The 19489-nt window shown below is 37.4% G+C and overlaps 1 protein-coding gene across 13 annotated transcripts in view; it reads left to right on the top strand.

Moving 5' to 3' along the window:
- The window catches only part of map2.S (microtubule associated protein 2 S homeolog), a 133589-nt gene extending 114353 nt beyond the window's left edge, over positions 1-19236 (top strand). For 9 of the 13 annotated variants that reach the window (XM_041577638.1, XM_041577637.1, XM_041577639.1 and 6 more), the window contains 6 exons: positions 3149-3293; positions 4907-5244; positions 10392-10484; positions 11725-11806; positions 12631-12743; positions 15187-19236. In XM_041577638.1, coding sequence (XP_041433572.1) covers positions 3149-3293; positions 4907-5244; positions 10392-10484; positions 11725-11806; positions 12631-12743; positions 15187-15402 — 987 coding nt within the window. In that variant the 3' untranslated portion in view covers positions 15403-19236. 13 annotated transcript variants of the gene reach the window in all.
- Positions 19237-19489: the final 253 nt, after the last annotated feature.

Raw genomic sequence — 19489 nt, 5'->3', positions numbered from 1 at the left:
ACACCATTGCTGTACAAGAGCAGATATTTATTCTGTTAATTATTTGTTGTATTTGAAATGCATGCAGCAGCAAGAACTTCCACAAATAATAAATAGTCCACCTTAAATCCACAACCTGATAAAAACTTTTAAAAAATTACAAATTTTCCGGAATTTATTAAACCCCAAGGATGGAAAAGTCAGAATCTGAAAATCTGGCATCTCAGACCTGTCTAGGTTGCATATTAATATATGGGAGAAGTCCCAATGATTTTTTGATGTGCGCTGGATTTCGGGCAATAGCCAGAAGTTTTTTGGAGCTTTCGGTGACAATTACGAAAAAATCGTGAAAATCGGATGAAAAAGTCAGAAAAATACGGATTTTTTTCCCGCAAAGCAAATTTTCAGGAAAATATAATAATAAATAAGCGTAAAAAGCCCGAGGGGATTTGATCAGAGTTTGTAGCAGAAAATATTGAGATAAATTCGGACTTTGCTAAATAACCCCCTTAACAGTCAGTTAGTAATTGGTAACTGCAGGTTCAACATCCTATACATTTATAGCTGAAATAGTGGAATAACTGACATATTTATTATGCTGTGTAAACCGAAAACCATAAAGAAAGCTGTGTAAAATAGGGCATGGTGTGTGTAATTTTACACCATGTGAATGGCAGATTATAATTTTACATTGCTTCCGGCAGAAGTCACTCTAAGAAAAAACTCGTAAAAATTTTACGTCGTTTTTTAAGTCATTTTTACCAAGGTGAAGCCTGCCAATGTGTGGTGTACTATCCCGCTGTTTTATACGCAGCATAATAAATATGCTTCTATGTGTGTTGGTGGTTTCAGGTTATAAGGATTAAGACTGATAGACTCATGTAGATCATGTCATGTCAGGGTCCACTGGGAATCTAATCCTGTGCATGATGAACTATGCCTCAATTAACCTTCTCTTCCACTGGGGGTTTTCAGAGTTGACATGGGTCAACAAGGGATTCAAGTAACTCCCGGTTGCTCGATCATTTAAGCCAATTTAGTTGTCCTTGGATTTCCCTGGCCGTGTCCCTGCCTAATCCCTGCCCATATTCCTGCCTGGTTCTCTGTTCCTTACTTGTTCCTCCACTCCAGTTCCCCAAACCTGAATTCAGTTGGATCCCCTAGTATTTGACTTGTTTACTGGACTACCCTCTGTCTTCAGCCAGCCTCCGACTTCAGCCTGTTATAGGTACATTGTTGCCACCTGATCTCTGGCTTGGTATAAGGACTTGAGTATTGCTCTGAATCTTGGCATCTTCCTGTTTATCATTAATAAATAGTTTCTCCATTAACATGACTTGTGCTTCTCATCAAACTCCGTTAGTGTGTTATCTGTGTTACTCAGCATTTAGGATCCAACTTGCCAGTTACTCACCTGTGGCTCAACCTGACAGTAACAAAGAGAACACAATTTCATTGTAGAATTTGTTATTCAGTAAATTAAATGAATCTGAATGCTTTCAGATAGTTTTGCACTGAATGCGAATGAGTACAAGTACAACTCTTTCTTTTGAGTGGGACGTTTGTACTGAACAACACTCATTTTGAATGTAAATTCAGAATTAAATTTTGTCTAAATGTATAACTCTCATATGTGTGGGAATTTAACACTGACCTTTGTCTGAATTAATATTTGGATACATAGGGAGTAGTGATGTGCAGATTGACCCGAAACCTGTAGTTCACCGCCAGTTGGGCGGGTTTTGGTTGAAATTTGGTCAACCACTGCAGGAAGTTCACGTCTCCTCTGCTTCCTTAGATTCCTTGTCTTGGAACCAGACGCACACAGTAGTATCGCACAACAAGAGCTTAAATAAAAGTATAATTTAAAACATATGCTGATAAATAAGGCTTCCTTGGAAAACTATATATATATATATATATATATATATATATATAATGGAAGGTATAAATGACTGGCAGGTATTAATTTATTTGCCAACAGCTTCTGTAAGTTCGCAGGTCCCTTGCGTTGGTCCAGGACCGATTTTACACAAAGTATAATAAAATAATAATTTCAACTATTCTGCGCTTCCACTTGTTCTTGGACAGCTGCAAGGGAGCAGGGAACAAAAGATGGACTACACCTAGCCCATTTTGTATTGTAGTTCAAGGTTAGTCATCATGCTAATATAGCTAATATTCAGCTTTGTTAAGAGAAGGGGAAAGGGGATGTAAGATGTAAAGTGCAGTGCAAAATCATCTAGCAGCTAATAAAAGTGGCACTTCAATAAAACAGTAGCTGGTTATATAGTATGCTATTTTCATTCCATAAATCAAGGCTGTTTTTCACCGACACACATAAAAGAGAGTAAATGAAGTATTGAGTAAGGAATATAGCACCAGTCATTATTTTACTTTGAGATTTTATTTTCGAACAATGCCAGAAAAAAACACTGACTAATGAAGTACTTCAGAATTGCACTTAGCCTTCAGGTAATTTGGAACAATAGAGGGAAGCAAATAGCAAATGCTTAAGAAATTGTACTGGAGAAAGCATCTTTTATAGTTTCTTTTAGAAATCAACTAGACTTAAGATTCTTCCATTTTGGCATCTTTTTGCATTGTATAAATACAGTTACATATTATACAGTATATTCCTTGTCCAACCCGGTATTTACATTTTTAACACTGGACACAATTGTGATAACTACATTTTTAGTATCACTCTGGGATGAGGTTTTCTAAGGATCCCAGTGTTTTTCCCATAATTTCAAGTCATCATAGCTACACTTTAAGTTGTGTCTGCTGCAGCTGCGCATGTGTTCATAATGGCTGATTCACTAGCTGCAAGTCTGGTGCGTGCATTGGTGTTACTTTCTAGGAACTCACCAGGTCCCAGGGTGGTGGTAGCTCCAGGGTTCCTCAGCATCAGTAAGTGCATACTATTCATCAGGAGAGACAGGATGGACACAGTTAATCATGTGAAAGTGCAGTGTGCAGGAGCATTTGAATTGTGCTAATATGTGCAGTCCATTGTATCCATTTTAGTGCAATCATATCTGACCCCTTAAAATTTCTGTTATATAGAAGGTTGCAGCAACTGTTTAAAATGTTGCCTCAAAATCTCTTAGAATTTGTCACAATTTTTGTTATAACTTAACCTTGAGCTTTGTATTTTATTGTCTAGGATGGGGTTTCCAAAAGCCCAGAGAAACGATCATCCTTGCCAAGACCTTCCTCCATTCATCCAATCAGGAAAGTGTATACAGACAAAGAAGATAATTCCTTTTCCACCAGCACATCTGTCTCTTCCTCAGTGCGACGCACCACAAGTAAGTACCAGGTGGAAGCAGAAGTTGGCTTCATGCCTGTACTGCATACAAGAAACATGGCTATTCAGATGCCTCCAAGCATCTGAAGTGAGCCCAGGGTTCAGCTGCATGAGAGTGGCTCAGTGGGTTACATTTTTGCCTTGGGGTCCTGAGTTCAATCTCAGCAAGGACACTCTCTGCCAGGTGTTTGTTTTTTCTTCCTCTGTCTGCATGGGTTTCCTCTTTGTACTTTGGTTTCTTCCTACACTTCAAAAAACAAACAGACATTTTAATTATCTTCTGATTAAATTGACCATAGTGTGTCTAAATGTGATAGGGATAAGTTCCTCTGGGGCAGTGAATGATGTATATTATCTGTAAAGCACTGTGTGTTGGCACTATATAAATAACAGAAAATAAATGAGCCATATTGTGTTACACCTAGCATTAGTTTAAGTCTGCAGTGTTTAACTCTCCTGTTTTCTTACTCGGTTCTATTCAATTAATACAAGGTGCAGTAACACCATTTCTGCAAGGCCTTAAATAAAGACTTCTTTAAAGCTAAATGTGTCGTGATCATTCTGACCGAATAATATGCCAAAAATGTAGGTTGTTTGGGGCTATAACAGGGCAGGACAGAGTCATGCTGAGCATTGACTTTATAGAAATAGCATACTAACACTATTTACTAACCCTGGGCAAATCTATAGCTTGGCAGTTAGTTGACTGGTCTTTGTGAACTACTACTGATGGGCGAATCTGTCCTGATTTGCTGAAAAATTCGCGAAATGGCAAAAAAATTGCAAAACGCATTGAAGTCAATGGCCGTCAAATTAATTATGATGCACAAAATTTTGATGCTAGTGCCAATTTTTATATGCACTACTATTTTGTCCAAAGGCATTAAAGGCGATAGGTGTCCGAAATAATTTTGACATGCATCAATTTTTGTGCGTGCAACAATTTTGACGCATGCCAATTTTGTTTTGATGCTGCACATTTTTGCTGCAGTTTCACAAAAACATTTGCGGGCAATGAAACGCGGATATTCGCCACAAATCTATGCCTGCCAAATAAATTCGTCCATTACTATTAACTACTCATTTGTTGGCATGGGTAACTGACCAGGTGCAAATTTGGGCTTTTTTCATTATGTCGAATAGCTATGGAGTGGGACCTGAATTTTGGTGCACTGTGCATTATTTTCCCTTTGTACTATAGATAGCATGTGGCCAAGCTATAGGTGTCAGTTTGGCATTAAGTTATGTGGTGATGTAAAGACGACAGAAATGTACAGAGATGATTTATCATTCACATTAGTCATTATCCTGGAGTGGAGCTTACAATCTAAGATCCCTGTGATGTCCAAACACATACTATGGACAACTTTATCAGAAAACAATTAAAGGGAGCCATAGTATATACAGAAGAATTCCAAAGAGACACAGAAACAAAAAACTTCTTGCACACCAGGTTAAAATCATACGTGTATTTTTTTTTTGTATGTGGGAATTCTGGCAGTGAACATTTTTTAATCTTCCCAGGATACAGGAGTTGCTCATACTTTAGTACCAGTTTAGTTCATTGCAGTTACAGTTCTTACTTTTTAATGTATAATTCTAATTTGTGTTTAGGGTCTGAACCTTGGAGTCGAACAGGAAAGAGTGGCACCTCAACACCTACAACACCTGGATCAACTGCTATTACTCCTGGGACACCACCCAGTTATGCCTCTAGAACTCCTGGCACACCAGGCACACCCAGCTACTCACGCACACCACGTACTCCTGGAACACCCAAATCTGCCAGGTTGTTCTCTGAAAAGAAAGTGGCCGTGCTTCGCACTCCTCCAAAATCTCCTTCAACACTAAAACAAATCCGAATTTTTCATCAGCCTCTGCCAGATCTAAAAAATATAAGGTCCAAAGTCGGATCAACAGACAACATAAAATACCAGCCAAAGGGTGGTCAGGTGAGGACTCACTATTGCTTATTACAATAATATTACAGAAATCATGTATATATAACACTTAGGGGTTATTTATCAAAATTCTCACTATTTTCTGAAAACTACTTAGACCAAATTTTCACACATTTTTTTTGTTTCGGAAAAAGTGTAAGATTGGAAAAAACATTGCATCCTACGATTTTTTTCGGATTTTGCGTTCAAAACCTACTAAAATAGTCCAAAAGCTAAAATTTTTCTGGAAACCCAGTGCAATTTAGAAACTTGTTAACAGGACATCTGCCATTGACTTTTACATGTTCTCGGCAGGTCTGAATTGGAGTACTTTTTCATTGTACTTTTAACACCATGAAACTTTAATAAATACCAAAAAAATCCCTCCAAAAAAATTGTATTTTCCCCTTTTAAAATCCGAACAGAAAAATTTGGAGATTAATACATAACCCCCTTTAGGTTTAGTAGATTGCAACTCTTTGATGATAACTCTGTAGTATCATCATGCCAACTCCATAGATTTAGGTTTCCAGTTTTTACTTTGATCTATGCCATGCCGCCACTGTAGGATCAAATACCCATACCACAGAGATATAGTTTGTGAAAATTCTCATTAATCCAGGTCATGGTATATCTGTAGAATAAAGTCAAATTAACTGGACTTGCTGTGTTTCTTTCTTGAAGATGTTTCACCAGTCATCCATCTGGCTTTCTCAATTCAGAATAATTTGTAAATAAGATCTTTTGGGAACATATCCTCTGGAATGTTGCTCCAATCATCATAATCTGTTTATCATAACCAGCAAGGATGTCATGAAGTTAGATGTTTATTGTATTAGCATGATTGGAGTTTTGAAGTATTCTTAAACCTTCAAGGTAGAGGTGCCAAAACAGCATTGTATGTGGCAGACAATAGATGTCTCACCCCCCTCCCCCAGCCTCTATTCAAACTTGGTTTTTCATCTTTTACATATATGGCTTCTTTAACACCTCTTTTGAACTAGTCACTCTGTTGGTCTTAAATCTGGACTTGGCAGTCTTCAAACGTGTCCTTTTTCTTTTAGATGTAGGTACACAGCTGACCATACCAAACAGTTACACCAGCGTATGGCGCAGCACAGACGAGCCAGCTCCTCTGGTCAGAACTCAGCTGTGTACCTACATCTAAAAGAAAAAGGACACGTTTGAAGACTGTCAAGTTCAGATTCTAGACCAGGAGAGCAATTGGTTCAAAGAGGTGTTAAAGAAGCCGTATGTAAATATGTATACGTAAAAACTGGGGGGGGGGGTTGAGACATCTATTGTCTGCCACATACAATGCTTTGACGCCTCTCCCTGGAAGGTTTAATAACACCTCAAAGCTCCAATCATGCTAATACAATCAACATCTAACTTCATGACATCCTTGTGGATTATGATAAATTGATTATGCTGATTGGAGCAACATTCCAGAGGATATATTCCTGAAAGATCGTATTTACAAGTTATTCTGAATTGAGAAAGCCATTTGGATGACTGGTGAAATGTCTTTAAGAAAAAAAACACAGCAAGTCCAGCTGATTTGACTTATTTAATAATAGATCTTGCCAGACTAACTTAATTTCTTTTTATGAGAAGGTAAAAAGAAATTAAGTTAGTCTAGCAAAATCAATTATTAAATCCCAGAATCGGGGACCTCGATTCTGGGATGGCAGTGGATATGATTTACTTATATTTGCTAAAGCATTTGATACAGTGCCACACAAAAGGTTGCTGGTTAAAATAAGGAATGTTGGCCTGGAACATAGTATTTGTACCTGGATAGAGAACTGGCTAAAAGATAGACTACAAAGAGTGGTGGTAAATGGAACGTTTTCTAATTGGACCAGGGTTGTTAGTGGAGTACCGCAGGGCTCTGTACTAGGTCCCTTGCTTTTCAACTTGTTTATCAATGACCTGGAGGTGGGCATTGAAAGTACTATTTCTATTTTTGCAGATAATACTAAATTGTGCAGAATTATAGGTTCCATGAAGGATGCTGCCACTTTGCAGAGTGATTTGTCTAAATTGGGAAACTGGGCAGCAATCTGAAAATGAGGTTCAATGTTGATAAATGCAAAAATAATATAAATGCAAGTTATACAAATGGCAGTGTGTTGGGAGTTTCCTTAAATGAGAAGGATCTTGGGGTTTTTGTAGATAACAAGTTGTCTAATTTTGGGCAGTGTCATTCTGTGGATACTAAAGCAAATAAAGTTCTGTCTTGTATAAAAAAGGGATTATGCAATTATGAGGATTAGGGAAAGGGCATTAACTCAAGGGATGAAAACATAATTATGCCTCTTTATAGGTCCCTGGTAAGGCCTCATCTGGAGTATGCAGTTCAGTTTTGGACTCCAGTCCTTAAGAAGGATATAAATGAGCTGGAGAGAGTGCAGAGACGTGCAACTAAACTGTTTAGTGGGATGGATGTCTTAAATTATGAGGGTAGACTGTATGTTGGGGTTGTTTTCTCTGGAAAAAAGGTGCTTGTTAGAGGACATGATTACACTTTACAAGTACATTAGAGGACATTATAGACAAATAGCAGGGGACCTTTTTACCCATAAAGTGGATCACCGTACCAGAGGCCACCCCTTTAGACTAGAAGAAAAGAACTTTCATTTGAAGCAACGTAGGTGGTTCTTCACAGTCAGGACAGTGAGGTTGTGGAATGCACTGCCGGGTGATGTTGTGATGGCTGATTCAGTTAATGCCTTTAAGAATGGCTTGGATGATTTTTTGGACAGACATAATATCAAAGGCTATTGTGATACTAAATTCTAAAGATAGTATAGATATGGGTATATATAATTTATGTGAGAGTAGGGAGGGGTGTGTGTATGGATGCTGGGTTTTCATTTGGAGGGGTTGAAATTGAAGGACTTTGTATTTTTTCAACTTGATTTAACTATGTAACTATGTAACTATACATTTCTACAGACAAACAGATATGGGTTTTGCATTCAGTACAGTGTTTACAAATGCTTCTTAATTTAAACACTTGGTACAACATATTGCTTGTAGTATCAGTCTACAACTCACGCCATAATTGAGCTCCTTGCAGCAGGAAATGAAATGTTATGTTGAGTACTAGCTGCAGTTCCCTGTTTATCAGCACTGGTGTTACCACACTGCACCGGCTCAGTGATGTCATTGCCAAGTCCCGAGCAGTCTGTACACAATTTCAATCATAGATCATTAGCTTTCCATTAGTGTTCACTAAGGTAAATGTCAAAGCCCCAGAAATTTGTGGTTGAAGGTGCTAAGAGCGGCTAGCTTGATGCAATTGTAAACTGCTAACATCATGAAAAAAGTGGTGATATTTGGCTGGTATTAATAACTTGAAATTAAATAGAATTATGAATGTAAATTGCCAAAGTGCTCAGTGAACTTTGGGCTGTTTTACAATACTTTTCAATTGTGTAAGATCACCTTAAAAGCAGTTTATATTAAAATCATCTATATATTTCCACAAGCTAACACTTTCTTAAAATTCAGTAACTAAACAGTATTTGGCACGTTGTGCAAACTTGATTTTAATCTTATCTCACCTCATATCAGCTGGAAATTATGAACAGCCCAGAAAAAGGTCCCGTAGACGTGAACAGGTCTGAAGTGACATATTCGTTTCTACAAAATAATAATAATATAATAATTTGCTGTTTGAAAAATATGTATTTTTAAACTGCTGAATTGACTGTGAGATATTGCTTCTCATACCATTAAATTGTGTTTTTTGGTTTTGCCTTTTCTTGGTTTTGTTTTTTGATATATAGCAAATAGAGAGAGAAAAAGAGTGAAGGGCTGATTCTGTAATGAGGCAAGTGAGATCTCATGTCACATAACACAAAACTGTCTCTAATAACTTTCATGCTAAATTATTTTATTTAACCAGAATTGTTTCTCTTTTAGCTTAGAGAGTAAAGTTGCAGGAGGGCCTGAAGTGCCCCTTTAATTATGGTACCTTGTTCCAATAATTCAGCAAGTTTCCCCTAAACAACTTTGTTTAAAGGGGTCCTCCACCCAAAAACTCTTTTTTTTCCATGATAAAAATTAAAAATTAGTCATTTACAACTGCGAGTAAAAGCAGTATCTCATGCTGTTCTTACTGTAGTACTCTTAAAATAATGAAACAGGAGTCACGTCTCCTTTGGGTCTGTTGATCAGCTGACTTGCTACATTGTTTCAGAAGTCAGAGCCAGGGGTGCAGAGAATATAAACAGCTTGGCAGATACTGCTTTCAGTTGCAAATACTTTACATTTACAAATAACTTTTTTAAAGGGGTGGTTCACCTTTAAGGTAGTATGTTATAGAGTGGCCAATTCTAAGAAACTTTTCAATTGGTTTTCATTATGTATTTTTTGATAGCTTTATATTTATTTGCCTTTTTCTTCTGACTGTTTGCAGCTTTAAAATGGGCGTCACTGACCAAATGCTCTGTAAGGCTACAAATGTATTGTTATTGCTACTTTTTATTACTCCTCTTTCTATCCAGGCCCTCTCCTATTCATATTCCAGTCTCTTATTTAAATCAATGCATTGCTACTAGGGTAATTTGGCCCTTAGTAACCAGATTGTTTAAAGTGCAAATTGAAGAGCTGCTGAATAAAAAGCTAAATAACTTAAAAACCTTAAATAATAAAAAATGAAAACCAATTGCAAATTGTCTCAGAATATCATTCTCTACATCATACTAAAAGTTGACTCAAAGGTTAACAAACCCTATAAACCACTGGATATTTGTAATGAGTGTACCTTTGATAGTTATGTAGAATTACTAGTGATGGGCGAATTTGGGGCGTTTTGCCAAAAAAATTGCAAATTTCCAGCGAAATTCGCAAAACGGCGAAAAATCCGCGAAACCACGTTTTTGCCACTGGTGTCCGTTATTGACGCTGGCGTCCATTTTTTGGACGCTGGTGCACATTTGCACTTTTCACTGCGGTTTTGCCAATTTATTCGCTCGCGACGAATTGCGGGAATTCACCACGAATCCGCGCCTGGCGAATAAATTCACCCATCAGTAAGAATTACTATTGTATTTTACTATGCAAGTTTTTGGGTGGAGGATCCCTTTAATTGAACATGATAGAGGAGTGCTAAAGGGCACACTTACTCTGCCTCCCATTCCTTTTAGGTTAAGATCTTAAATGAGAAGATTGATTATACAAGTGTTCAGTCTCGTTGTGGTTCCAAGGATAACATCACTCATAATGCAGGGGGAGGACAAGTAAGTAAGAGCACACTTTGTGATGGGATCTCCTCCCCCAGTTCCTTGGTACTACCTCAAAACGTTCCTTTCAGGTTCTACCCTTTTAAGCTGCACTCACTATACATGTCAGCTCCTGGTCTGTCTCTTATGTTCTAATTGTTTCACTCCCTGTTTGAACTTCCAAACCTTTTCTGTTGACCTGAGTAGCTTTTGTGCAAACATTATGAATTCAAACAATATGAAAGATCTGATCATTTACATCAGCAGTTGTCTAGATTTTTACCAGGCCTCGCAAGCTGGTTAAGGCGTACAAGCAAGAGTTTGTACTAGACGAATTCCCTCCAGCCTGAAGGCTTGAGTGTTCTTAAATGGGGCCCTTATCTAAAGTTGAATTTTTAAGTTTTTAGCAGTTGAGAAAAAAATCTGCAACTAAAACCTGGCGAACTTCTATAGAACTTAACAGGAGCAGAAATTTCAACATTCAAGCTATTTTGTTTTTAACATTTGTTTAATAATCAAATTTGCAAAAATAAATCATTTTTGATCAAATTTAATTTGTTTCATAAAATATGCTGGCTAGAGAAAATATTGCAAAAAAAACCCTCAAATTAAAAATGATTAGCTCAGCCCTATGTTTGGAGCTGCTCTATACATTCAGGGCAGGCGGGCAACCAGAACTGTCTGGACCCACCTGGGCTGCCCCCCTCCGCAGCTGCAAATCCCCCTCTGCCCCCCCCCCCCGCCAATGTGTACCAGTGTGCATCATTTCTTTTTGTGATCATGGGGGGATGGAGGTCAGGAGAGCAGGAAAGAAGAAGGCTGTCGGCTGTGTGGAACAGGACTAGTCCGACCCTTCTTACGATAGTTGCCTATAGAAATCATACATACTCTAAACTGAGCACTAATTGAGTTTTATGGGTGTGCTGTCCTAGCAAAAAAAAAAAAATTATCCAAGTCTGATTTTATTTGATCTGATTAATCATCAATGTTTGCTCAAGGTCAAGGTGCTGGGAATTCTTATGACTGATCCTTTCATAAAAACCTTTTTCACTAATGTTTTCCAGACAGAGATAGAGACTTCTTGGGTCTTCCCTTAATTGCTGCACAGTCCTGATGCTTAGCGGAAGCTTGCTACACTTCAGTTTCGTACTTTCACTCCCTCTGTGTAACAATACTAACACTTTTTTGCAGATACTTCACCATCTTCAATCTTCTGTGCTTTTGCATTCATCTAATGCTATCTTTCTGTGTATGTCAGATCCAGATTGTAAGCAAGAAGATAGACCTTAGCCATATTACATCCAAGTGTGGATCTCTGAAGAATATACGCCACAAACCAGGTAAGATATTGACACTTACAGCAGCATCGTTAAAAATACTGTAGCATTTTTGGAAGTAAACAAAAACAGTTTACTTCCAAACAACTTTCAAATATAGTTCTATGGAAATGTTTTTATAATTTTATTGAAATGTATCTCTAATTGTCCCATCTAAGAATGTATTGTAGTCTCAGTTCCAATGCTCCACATTGCTCATCCTGACTATCTTGTATACAAACATGATATGAAAGAATATATGGCTGCATAGCAAATTAACCTAGCACTTGAAGGATCTAATTGAGTCAAAAGATACAGTAAGAGCTTACATTGTATAAGCTGAGCAGGGAGCAGTGCATTGTGGGGGAAGTGGTGTTCTTGTGGAAGGAATGAGTCATTAGTAGTGAATGTTGGTAGCAAAGATCTGCCCAGTCCCTCCTACACGGCTGAACCTTCAGACCTCTGAATTTTGTAGAAAACAGTTTACTGAAGGGAAGAATAAATCTAATTCAAATCACAACAAAAATGTAGATGTTGTCATGAAAAGTTGGTTGCATTGATAGTTCTCTTACTTATTTTTGAACAAGTGAAAGAAGAAGCCATCTCGTCTAATACCAGGTGATAAACTGGACTAAATCATTGAAAGACCACTAAAATCAGTTACTCTCTCTGCGACTTCACCAGAAATTGTTGGTGGAAGATATTTGGTGGTAATTGATATTTGCTGGTGTACAGATCATCTGCAGATGCAATATTTTGTCATTCCTTGTTTCATGGGTCTATTTGTGTTTTACAGAGAAAGTCTGAAAATTCCTTGAATTTTTTTCTATTATTTGACTGATTTGCAGGTGGTGGACATGTGAGGATTGAAAGTGTAAAACTTGATTTCAAGGAGAAAGCACAGGCTAAAATTGGCTCTTTAGACAATGCCAGTCATATGCCAGGGGGTGGCAACATCAAGGTAAGATAGAGATATTTTAAGATATAAAAAAATAAGGCTAGAAAATATATTTACACGCAATCAACACTTCAAACAATGCACTTAATGTGAAAGACTCACAGGTTATGTCCTGCCTGTTATAGGTGTAGATTAATATATATATATATATACACAAATACAAGAGATCCTCTGAACTCAACCCATCATCAATATATTAAGTGTTGATGTTGAAACATGTTGTGCCTTAAGCTACTAAAAATGCCTTACCCTTTAAACAAAACAGGGATTGTTTGTCTATATATTGCAATATATATAAAGCTGGCCAACTACGTCAAAGGGGCAAATTTACTAAAGCACGAAGCGGCTAATGCTAGCACAAATTCGCCAGCGTGGCATCATTTTGTTACTTCGATTTACTAACGGGTGCTGGTGTAAATCCGCTGACAAAGTGGATGTAGTCTAGCGCTACTTCACACCCTTACGCCAGGCGAAGTTGCGTTACGGCGAAGGGACGTAACTACGCTAATTCACTAACTTGCGCATTTTACTGAACATTTAACTTGCGCCAGACTTTACTTCGCTGGGTCAGACCATGCGAAGTTCAATACAATAGATAGGAGTTTGTCCAAAAATAGCTGACATTTTTTCTAAGTCCCAAACAACGCTGGCATCTTTCACTTTTTTAAGGGTGAATTCTTTTGGGGGTACCCTCCTTCCCCCCTACATTTCCTAACATATGGCAACTCAACGATACAGTGGGCACATGTGTAGGGCAATAGGACACCTTTATTTTATTCTTTAAAGGTTTCCTGGGCTTGTGTAGTGTAATGTAGTTGCTGCATCATATACCTCCATTATATTTTAACTTTGCGCCATATGCAAATTAGGCATTGCTAGCGTAACCTCGCTTTGCCTGATAAAGTAACGGTTGTGCAACTTTGCTACCGTTCGCCTCCCTGAGCGCAACTTCGCATTTTAGTGAATTTGCGTAGCGCTGGTGAAACTACGCCTGGGGAAGTGCGGCGAAGCTGGCGAAACTTCGGATCTTAGCGAATTTGCCCCAAAGTCATCCCATATCTGCCCAGTCCTATGCTCAATTTTCATCTGATTCTCATGATTTTCATCTGAAGAATTCTATTGCTTTATTATACATTTTACAAAGGGACTAAGTTTTACCTGCAACTTACTAGTTGCTTTCAAAGTAAAACTCCCAAACTTGGTTGCTCTTTTATTAGACACCAGTGGGATCACCTGACTATAGCTGGGAAGGGTGGGAGCTACAACATGGAGCTGGTCACTGCTCCTGTATAACTATAACAAACAAGGAAAAGTTGTGCTTACCACTAATTTTTAAAAACATTAAGCAGGGGTGCAATGAGGTTGTGTCCACAAAATTCACATAGACAAATACAAGAGATCCTCTGCACTCTGCATAATACCCGGGTGCACGGTCAATAAAGGTGCATAAAGTAAATAAAGGTTTGTATTTCAAGTAAACAGAGAGCTGATGTTTCGGTCAGCAATCTGACCTTTATTAAGGTCAGATTGCTGACCGAAACGTCAGGTCTCTCCTTAATTGAAATAAAAACCTTTATTTACTTTATAATACACAAAAGCTATAAATATCTTGTAAATTATATCCTTATAAACGGTGAGTTCTGATGTCATCAGTTCTGATGTCATTTCTGTCACATGACTCACTAAAATTTGTGTATAATAATAAATAAAGTACCCCCAGTTGCAAAATATGAGGATATTAGAAGTTACCTCGGAGTTCCATGACCTATATAAAAGCACTCGGCCTTCGTCCTCGTGTTTTTATATGGTCATGAAACTCCTCGGTAACTTATAATATCCTTATATTTTACAAGAGGGGGTACTTTATTCACTATATAAATCCTATGTGTGTGGACCCGCTTTCCTGGCTACACTACGATTTTTGGTTACTGCACCCTGACATTATTGATTTTTTCTAGATGAGAGTGGTAGTATTCTTCATATATATATATATATATATATATATATATATATATATATATATATATATATATATATATATATATATATATATATATATATCTATATCTATATATATATATATATATATATATATTTATAGTGTTGTTAATTATTATGCACACATGTACAATATTCAGCCTGTCATAAACTGGCTGCAGGTTTTGCTACGTAAATGAGTATTGTTGATAAATCTCTATGTCCCATTCTTTGAAACTGGCCTTTTTTAACATTTGACCTGCTATGTTTCCATCACTCACATGCGTTTTCTCACACTTGCATGACACCATTTCTTTTTACTTATCAAACCAGTTAATAATAACCAATATACAAATGTAAAATTCTATAGTAAGTCTTAGGTTCCAGCTTGCAATATATGTATGTATAAATCTGAAATGTGTAACATGCAGCAAGATTCTAATGAACCTTAATGAAATCTCTGATGCAGATTGACAGCCAGAAGCTGAATTTCAGAGATCAGGCAAAAGCCCGCGTTGACCATGGAGCCGAAATCATCACCCAATCTCCAGGTCGCTCAAGTGCTGCCTCTCCTCATCGTCTTAGCAATGTGTCCTCTTCTGGAAGCATCAATCTCTTAGAATCTCCACAGCTTGCTACTTTAGCAGAAGATGTCACTGCCGCCCTCGCGAAACAGGGCTTATGAATGTTCTACTTTAGCAGTGGATGAAATTAAATAATTATAAGAATATTATGAATATTAATGATTATATTTAAAGCATGAGCTCTTGGCAGGATTCGGGCTCAGAGCAGGTATCATTCATTCCTTAAGAGATCCCTATAAAAATAAACCAAACACAGTTTAACAAAACCTACATTAGTGTAGGGTTTTTACACAATATTCATAATGCTTTCACAAAGAGTGATATTCTATTCATATGCTACTCACAGAGTAGAGTTTCTGACAATTGACTTCACAGTAGTTTATCTTCAGTCACTGGAAGAATACCAACCTTCAAATACAGTATTAGGATAATCCCAAAGCATAACATAAATCACTGCTCTTGACTATACTTGCATGGAGGCCTACATTTCTTGTTGTAAGCTCAACATGTGCCTGCCAACCATCTGAATAAAGTTTGCATAAGAGCCATGTATAGTCAGAAAGGCTGCTCATCTCCCTGTTCAGTTTGATACTGGCCCAGCTCTTGAACAATTGAAACAGTCCCAGTAATTATTCTAATAATGCTTTCTGCTTTAGAGGCTGAGAGGAGAATAGGTACACACTCATGTCCAAATACAGATGGCCATACAGATGGTGAAAAAGGTACCACCAACATGGAAAATGTGTATCAAAGGAAATAGGGAGGCAGTGTTGTAAGAGAAGAAGCTACCAACATAAAGCACTTGTTTTAAGACTTATTAGGTAGACTCTTGGCTGCTAAAAAGGCCTGCACTGTATTCTAGGTAATAAAGTGCAAGCCCTTTCAAGCAGAAGAGCTCATTCAAATAACAATTAGCTTTGTGCATAGGCAAACATTTCTGCCACCTTTTTTTCTTCCTGTTTGATACAGTATTATTATTCTAGATGTATATATATTTCTCTGTGGCCATATTTTCATTCACTCTCCCAAACCTTTCATATACTTGAAACTTCATTTATTACTCACAGTATCTGTGTCTGTTGCACCATTTGGTAAAGCAATTTTAGGTAGGCATAATTTAATGTTAGGAAGCTTCTCTTTTTTTTTCCTATATAAAAATGAACAAAAAAACTACACATATATATTAAAAAAGAAAAAAAAGAAAGAAAAAACTAAAACAGAAAAAAAAATGCAGAGCTCTTTAGCATGAAATAGCTGTATGGGGTGCTGGGGAGCATTGGCTGTCATGATTCAACTTTCCTTTCTATGCTAGGATAGTACACAAAAGTGACTTTGCTTTCCTTGAGCGCCTCGTTTTTAAAGGGCTGCAGTGTGAGTCGATTCTGGATTTCACCCCTCTAATATGTCTGATTCCTTATTCCCTCTAAGAGAGAATCGCAAACAAGGCTGTGCCTGTTTATGTCCCCCATTTGTTAAAGCTGAAATCACATCAGAATTGCACTTTTGTAAGCCAGTTGACTTATTAGTAGAAGGGGAGAGTGATGACAAGACGTGTTTGTAAAAGTTTTAGGCTCTGGAATAATTTAAAGAGTATGTAGTAACCAAGTTTCAGCTGTATTACATTGTATCAAACCGTGGACAGTTTTTGCATCTATATTAGTGAGTGTTTGAGTTTTACTCTTTATGTCTAAAGAGCTTGCCTCTTCATGGGTGGCAGACTCTCCGCACCAGTACTGGTCTGAGTTCATGTTCTGCCAATGCCTCTTTATAGGTTAATCAAGGGATTCTTAGATTCAGTGAGGGGCACATGCTATGTCATTTTAGTTTTTCTCAACAAGAAATTTGCTAAAAGTTTACTTTACAAAAGCTATACTCATTGAGTTTGCATGCCAATCTATGAGAAAGTCTCAACACAATTGTCCATTTTTGCACACTTTACTATATAGCGATATGTGTTGTTCAACATCGCTGATCTTTGGCTTTCCAACTGTTGCCGTACAGTTCCCAGCAATAAAATAAGGTATTAATGACAGATTGTGATTGCCAGGCAGATAGACAGAGCCACGTCTGTTAAGTAGTGATCAATTTCCCAATAATGACCATACCAACAGTGTGTGTGAGTGCAGAGGTGAGGCACATTCAGTTCTGCTCAAAGAGGAAAGGAGCATGTATCTAATTAGAGATCAAGACTTATTTAGCCTATGAAAATGGCCTGTGATATATAGATAGATTATTAGTATGGAGGTGCCTTGAAAGTAGACCATTAATATTAGCATATAACAGTAGCTACCACCAACAGGTAGCTTTTTATTGCATCCTGATCAGTTCATTAAAGTTAAACAGCTAAAAATCTGCCAGGTACCAGTCTATACTGGAGCAGAAATGTACCCCTTCTGTGTCTTTAAGTTGCTGAACAAATACTAGGAAATCAATACCAAATACCAGACATCACTACTCACTGTAATAGACTGAGCTGCTTGCACTTTCTCATAGTGTCATCAAGTATATATGAACATATTTGCCTGTTATATGCAGTGTACACATGCATAATGTGCATCCATAATGAGGGAAGCCTAGCCTACATTAATGACCCAGCATCTGTTATCACAGTGTTAATAAAGGAACACCTAGTATACTACTTGTTCATATAAAACCCCTATGAAATAAAACTACCTGGCCAAGTTTGGAGAATGTTGTTCCTTCTCGATCTCAATAATGTTATTAAGCTATCTAAATATGAAAGAATTTTCCTATCAATGCAACATGGCTATTTTAGCACAGCATAAAGAGAAACAAATGACTTTTCACTCCACTGAAGTACTGGCCCTACGAATTGCTTCTGTACTCCTACTATCCAGTGCAGAAAATGTGCAACATTTCTCTATTACATGTAGGTGTCAACAACGTATCAATAGAATATATAAACAGCGGAATCATTGTCAGTAAGTTCTAGGTGAAATGGACTTTTGCTTTCTTGCCCCACTGATGGAATCCAAAGCTCTCTCAATTGAGGCACTCCCGGCACAAAGTCAGACAACCAATCATTCTGTTTTATTGTAAAAAAACCAATGCTAGTGGCTATAATGTTCTTACTACATATGCATGAAGGCAAACTCGCAGCACAGGAGCAAAAGGGCTGCAGTATATCATAGTGAACACATTTTTGATTGATATGTATATTTTAGGAGCTGCCTTTTTTACATTGTGATCTGTCACTCCACATTAACAAAAAATTGTGACCATGGCAATTTTGATATTGGTGGCAAGCATTTACAATAAAATTAACCCACTAGCAAAATGGCAGAGTCATCGGCAGCTGTGCCATTTTCTCACTGGAAGAAAACAATAGACGGATGTCACGTTCTAAAACATTTTTGGACAGTGTTCATCAAGGGAAAATTGTTGCCCCTTGCATTATCCAAATAAATTCTGCCCAGCTTCACTGTGTACCAATTCTGCTTACGATTGCAATTTAATAAAATGGATGTTGTCTTTATTTTACTTAAATTGGGCCTGCAAGTACATAAAGTAATTACCCATTTTCTGCTGGGGAAAACGGGTTGGGATTTTAAGTTTCCAGGGTATTGCAGACTTTACTATGAAAACCAGCCGTATTTACTTTTTGTAAATGGATTAGTACTTTGTAGAGTGTGCAAAATGCACTCAGTAATGTGACCTTCAAAGATCAATGAAATTCACCTCTCAACTTTAGCAAATGAGAAAAATAGTGCATCACCCCCTGTGCTCTGTTTCCATGGGTGCATAGTTCTGATAACCCATGCATTTACCTTATATCGTTAATGCCTGTACAGATAATGAGGTGTTCAACGAATGGCTGGTGGTAGTTAGTTTATGTTTTTCAATCCAATTTGCAGATGTATTTGTTGCTGTATAGTGATCGTTTTGCAAAATAAAACTGCTTGTCATGGTCTGAATTCATTCTTTCTTTACAGCTTCTCATATACAATTTCTTCTATGTTTTTGTGCTAATGAAATCATCATTTTCTAAGGTAACAAATCGATACACTGTAATTGGTCATAGTTTCTAAATAGATAGATTTACAGTATGATAAATAATGGTAACAAAATCTAATTTTCCCATCTTGGATAAATAAACTCCATGTCATAATAAAATACTGGTACAGGTATGGGATCCCTGGTCCAGGGATCTCTAAACTCCTGGACCAT

The sequence above is a fragment of the Xenopus laevis genome, chromosome 9_10S (genome assembly GCF_017654675.1).
Source record: "Xenopus laevis strain J_2021 chromosome 9_10S, Xenopus_laevis_v10.1, whole genome shotgun sequence".
Taxonomy (NCBI): Eukaryota; Metazoa; Chordata; class Amphibia; order Anura; family Pipidae; genus Xenopus; species Xenopus laevis.
This window is presented reverse-complemented; position numbering and strand designations above follow the sequence as displayed.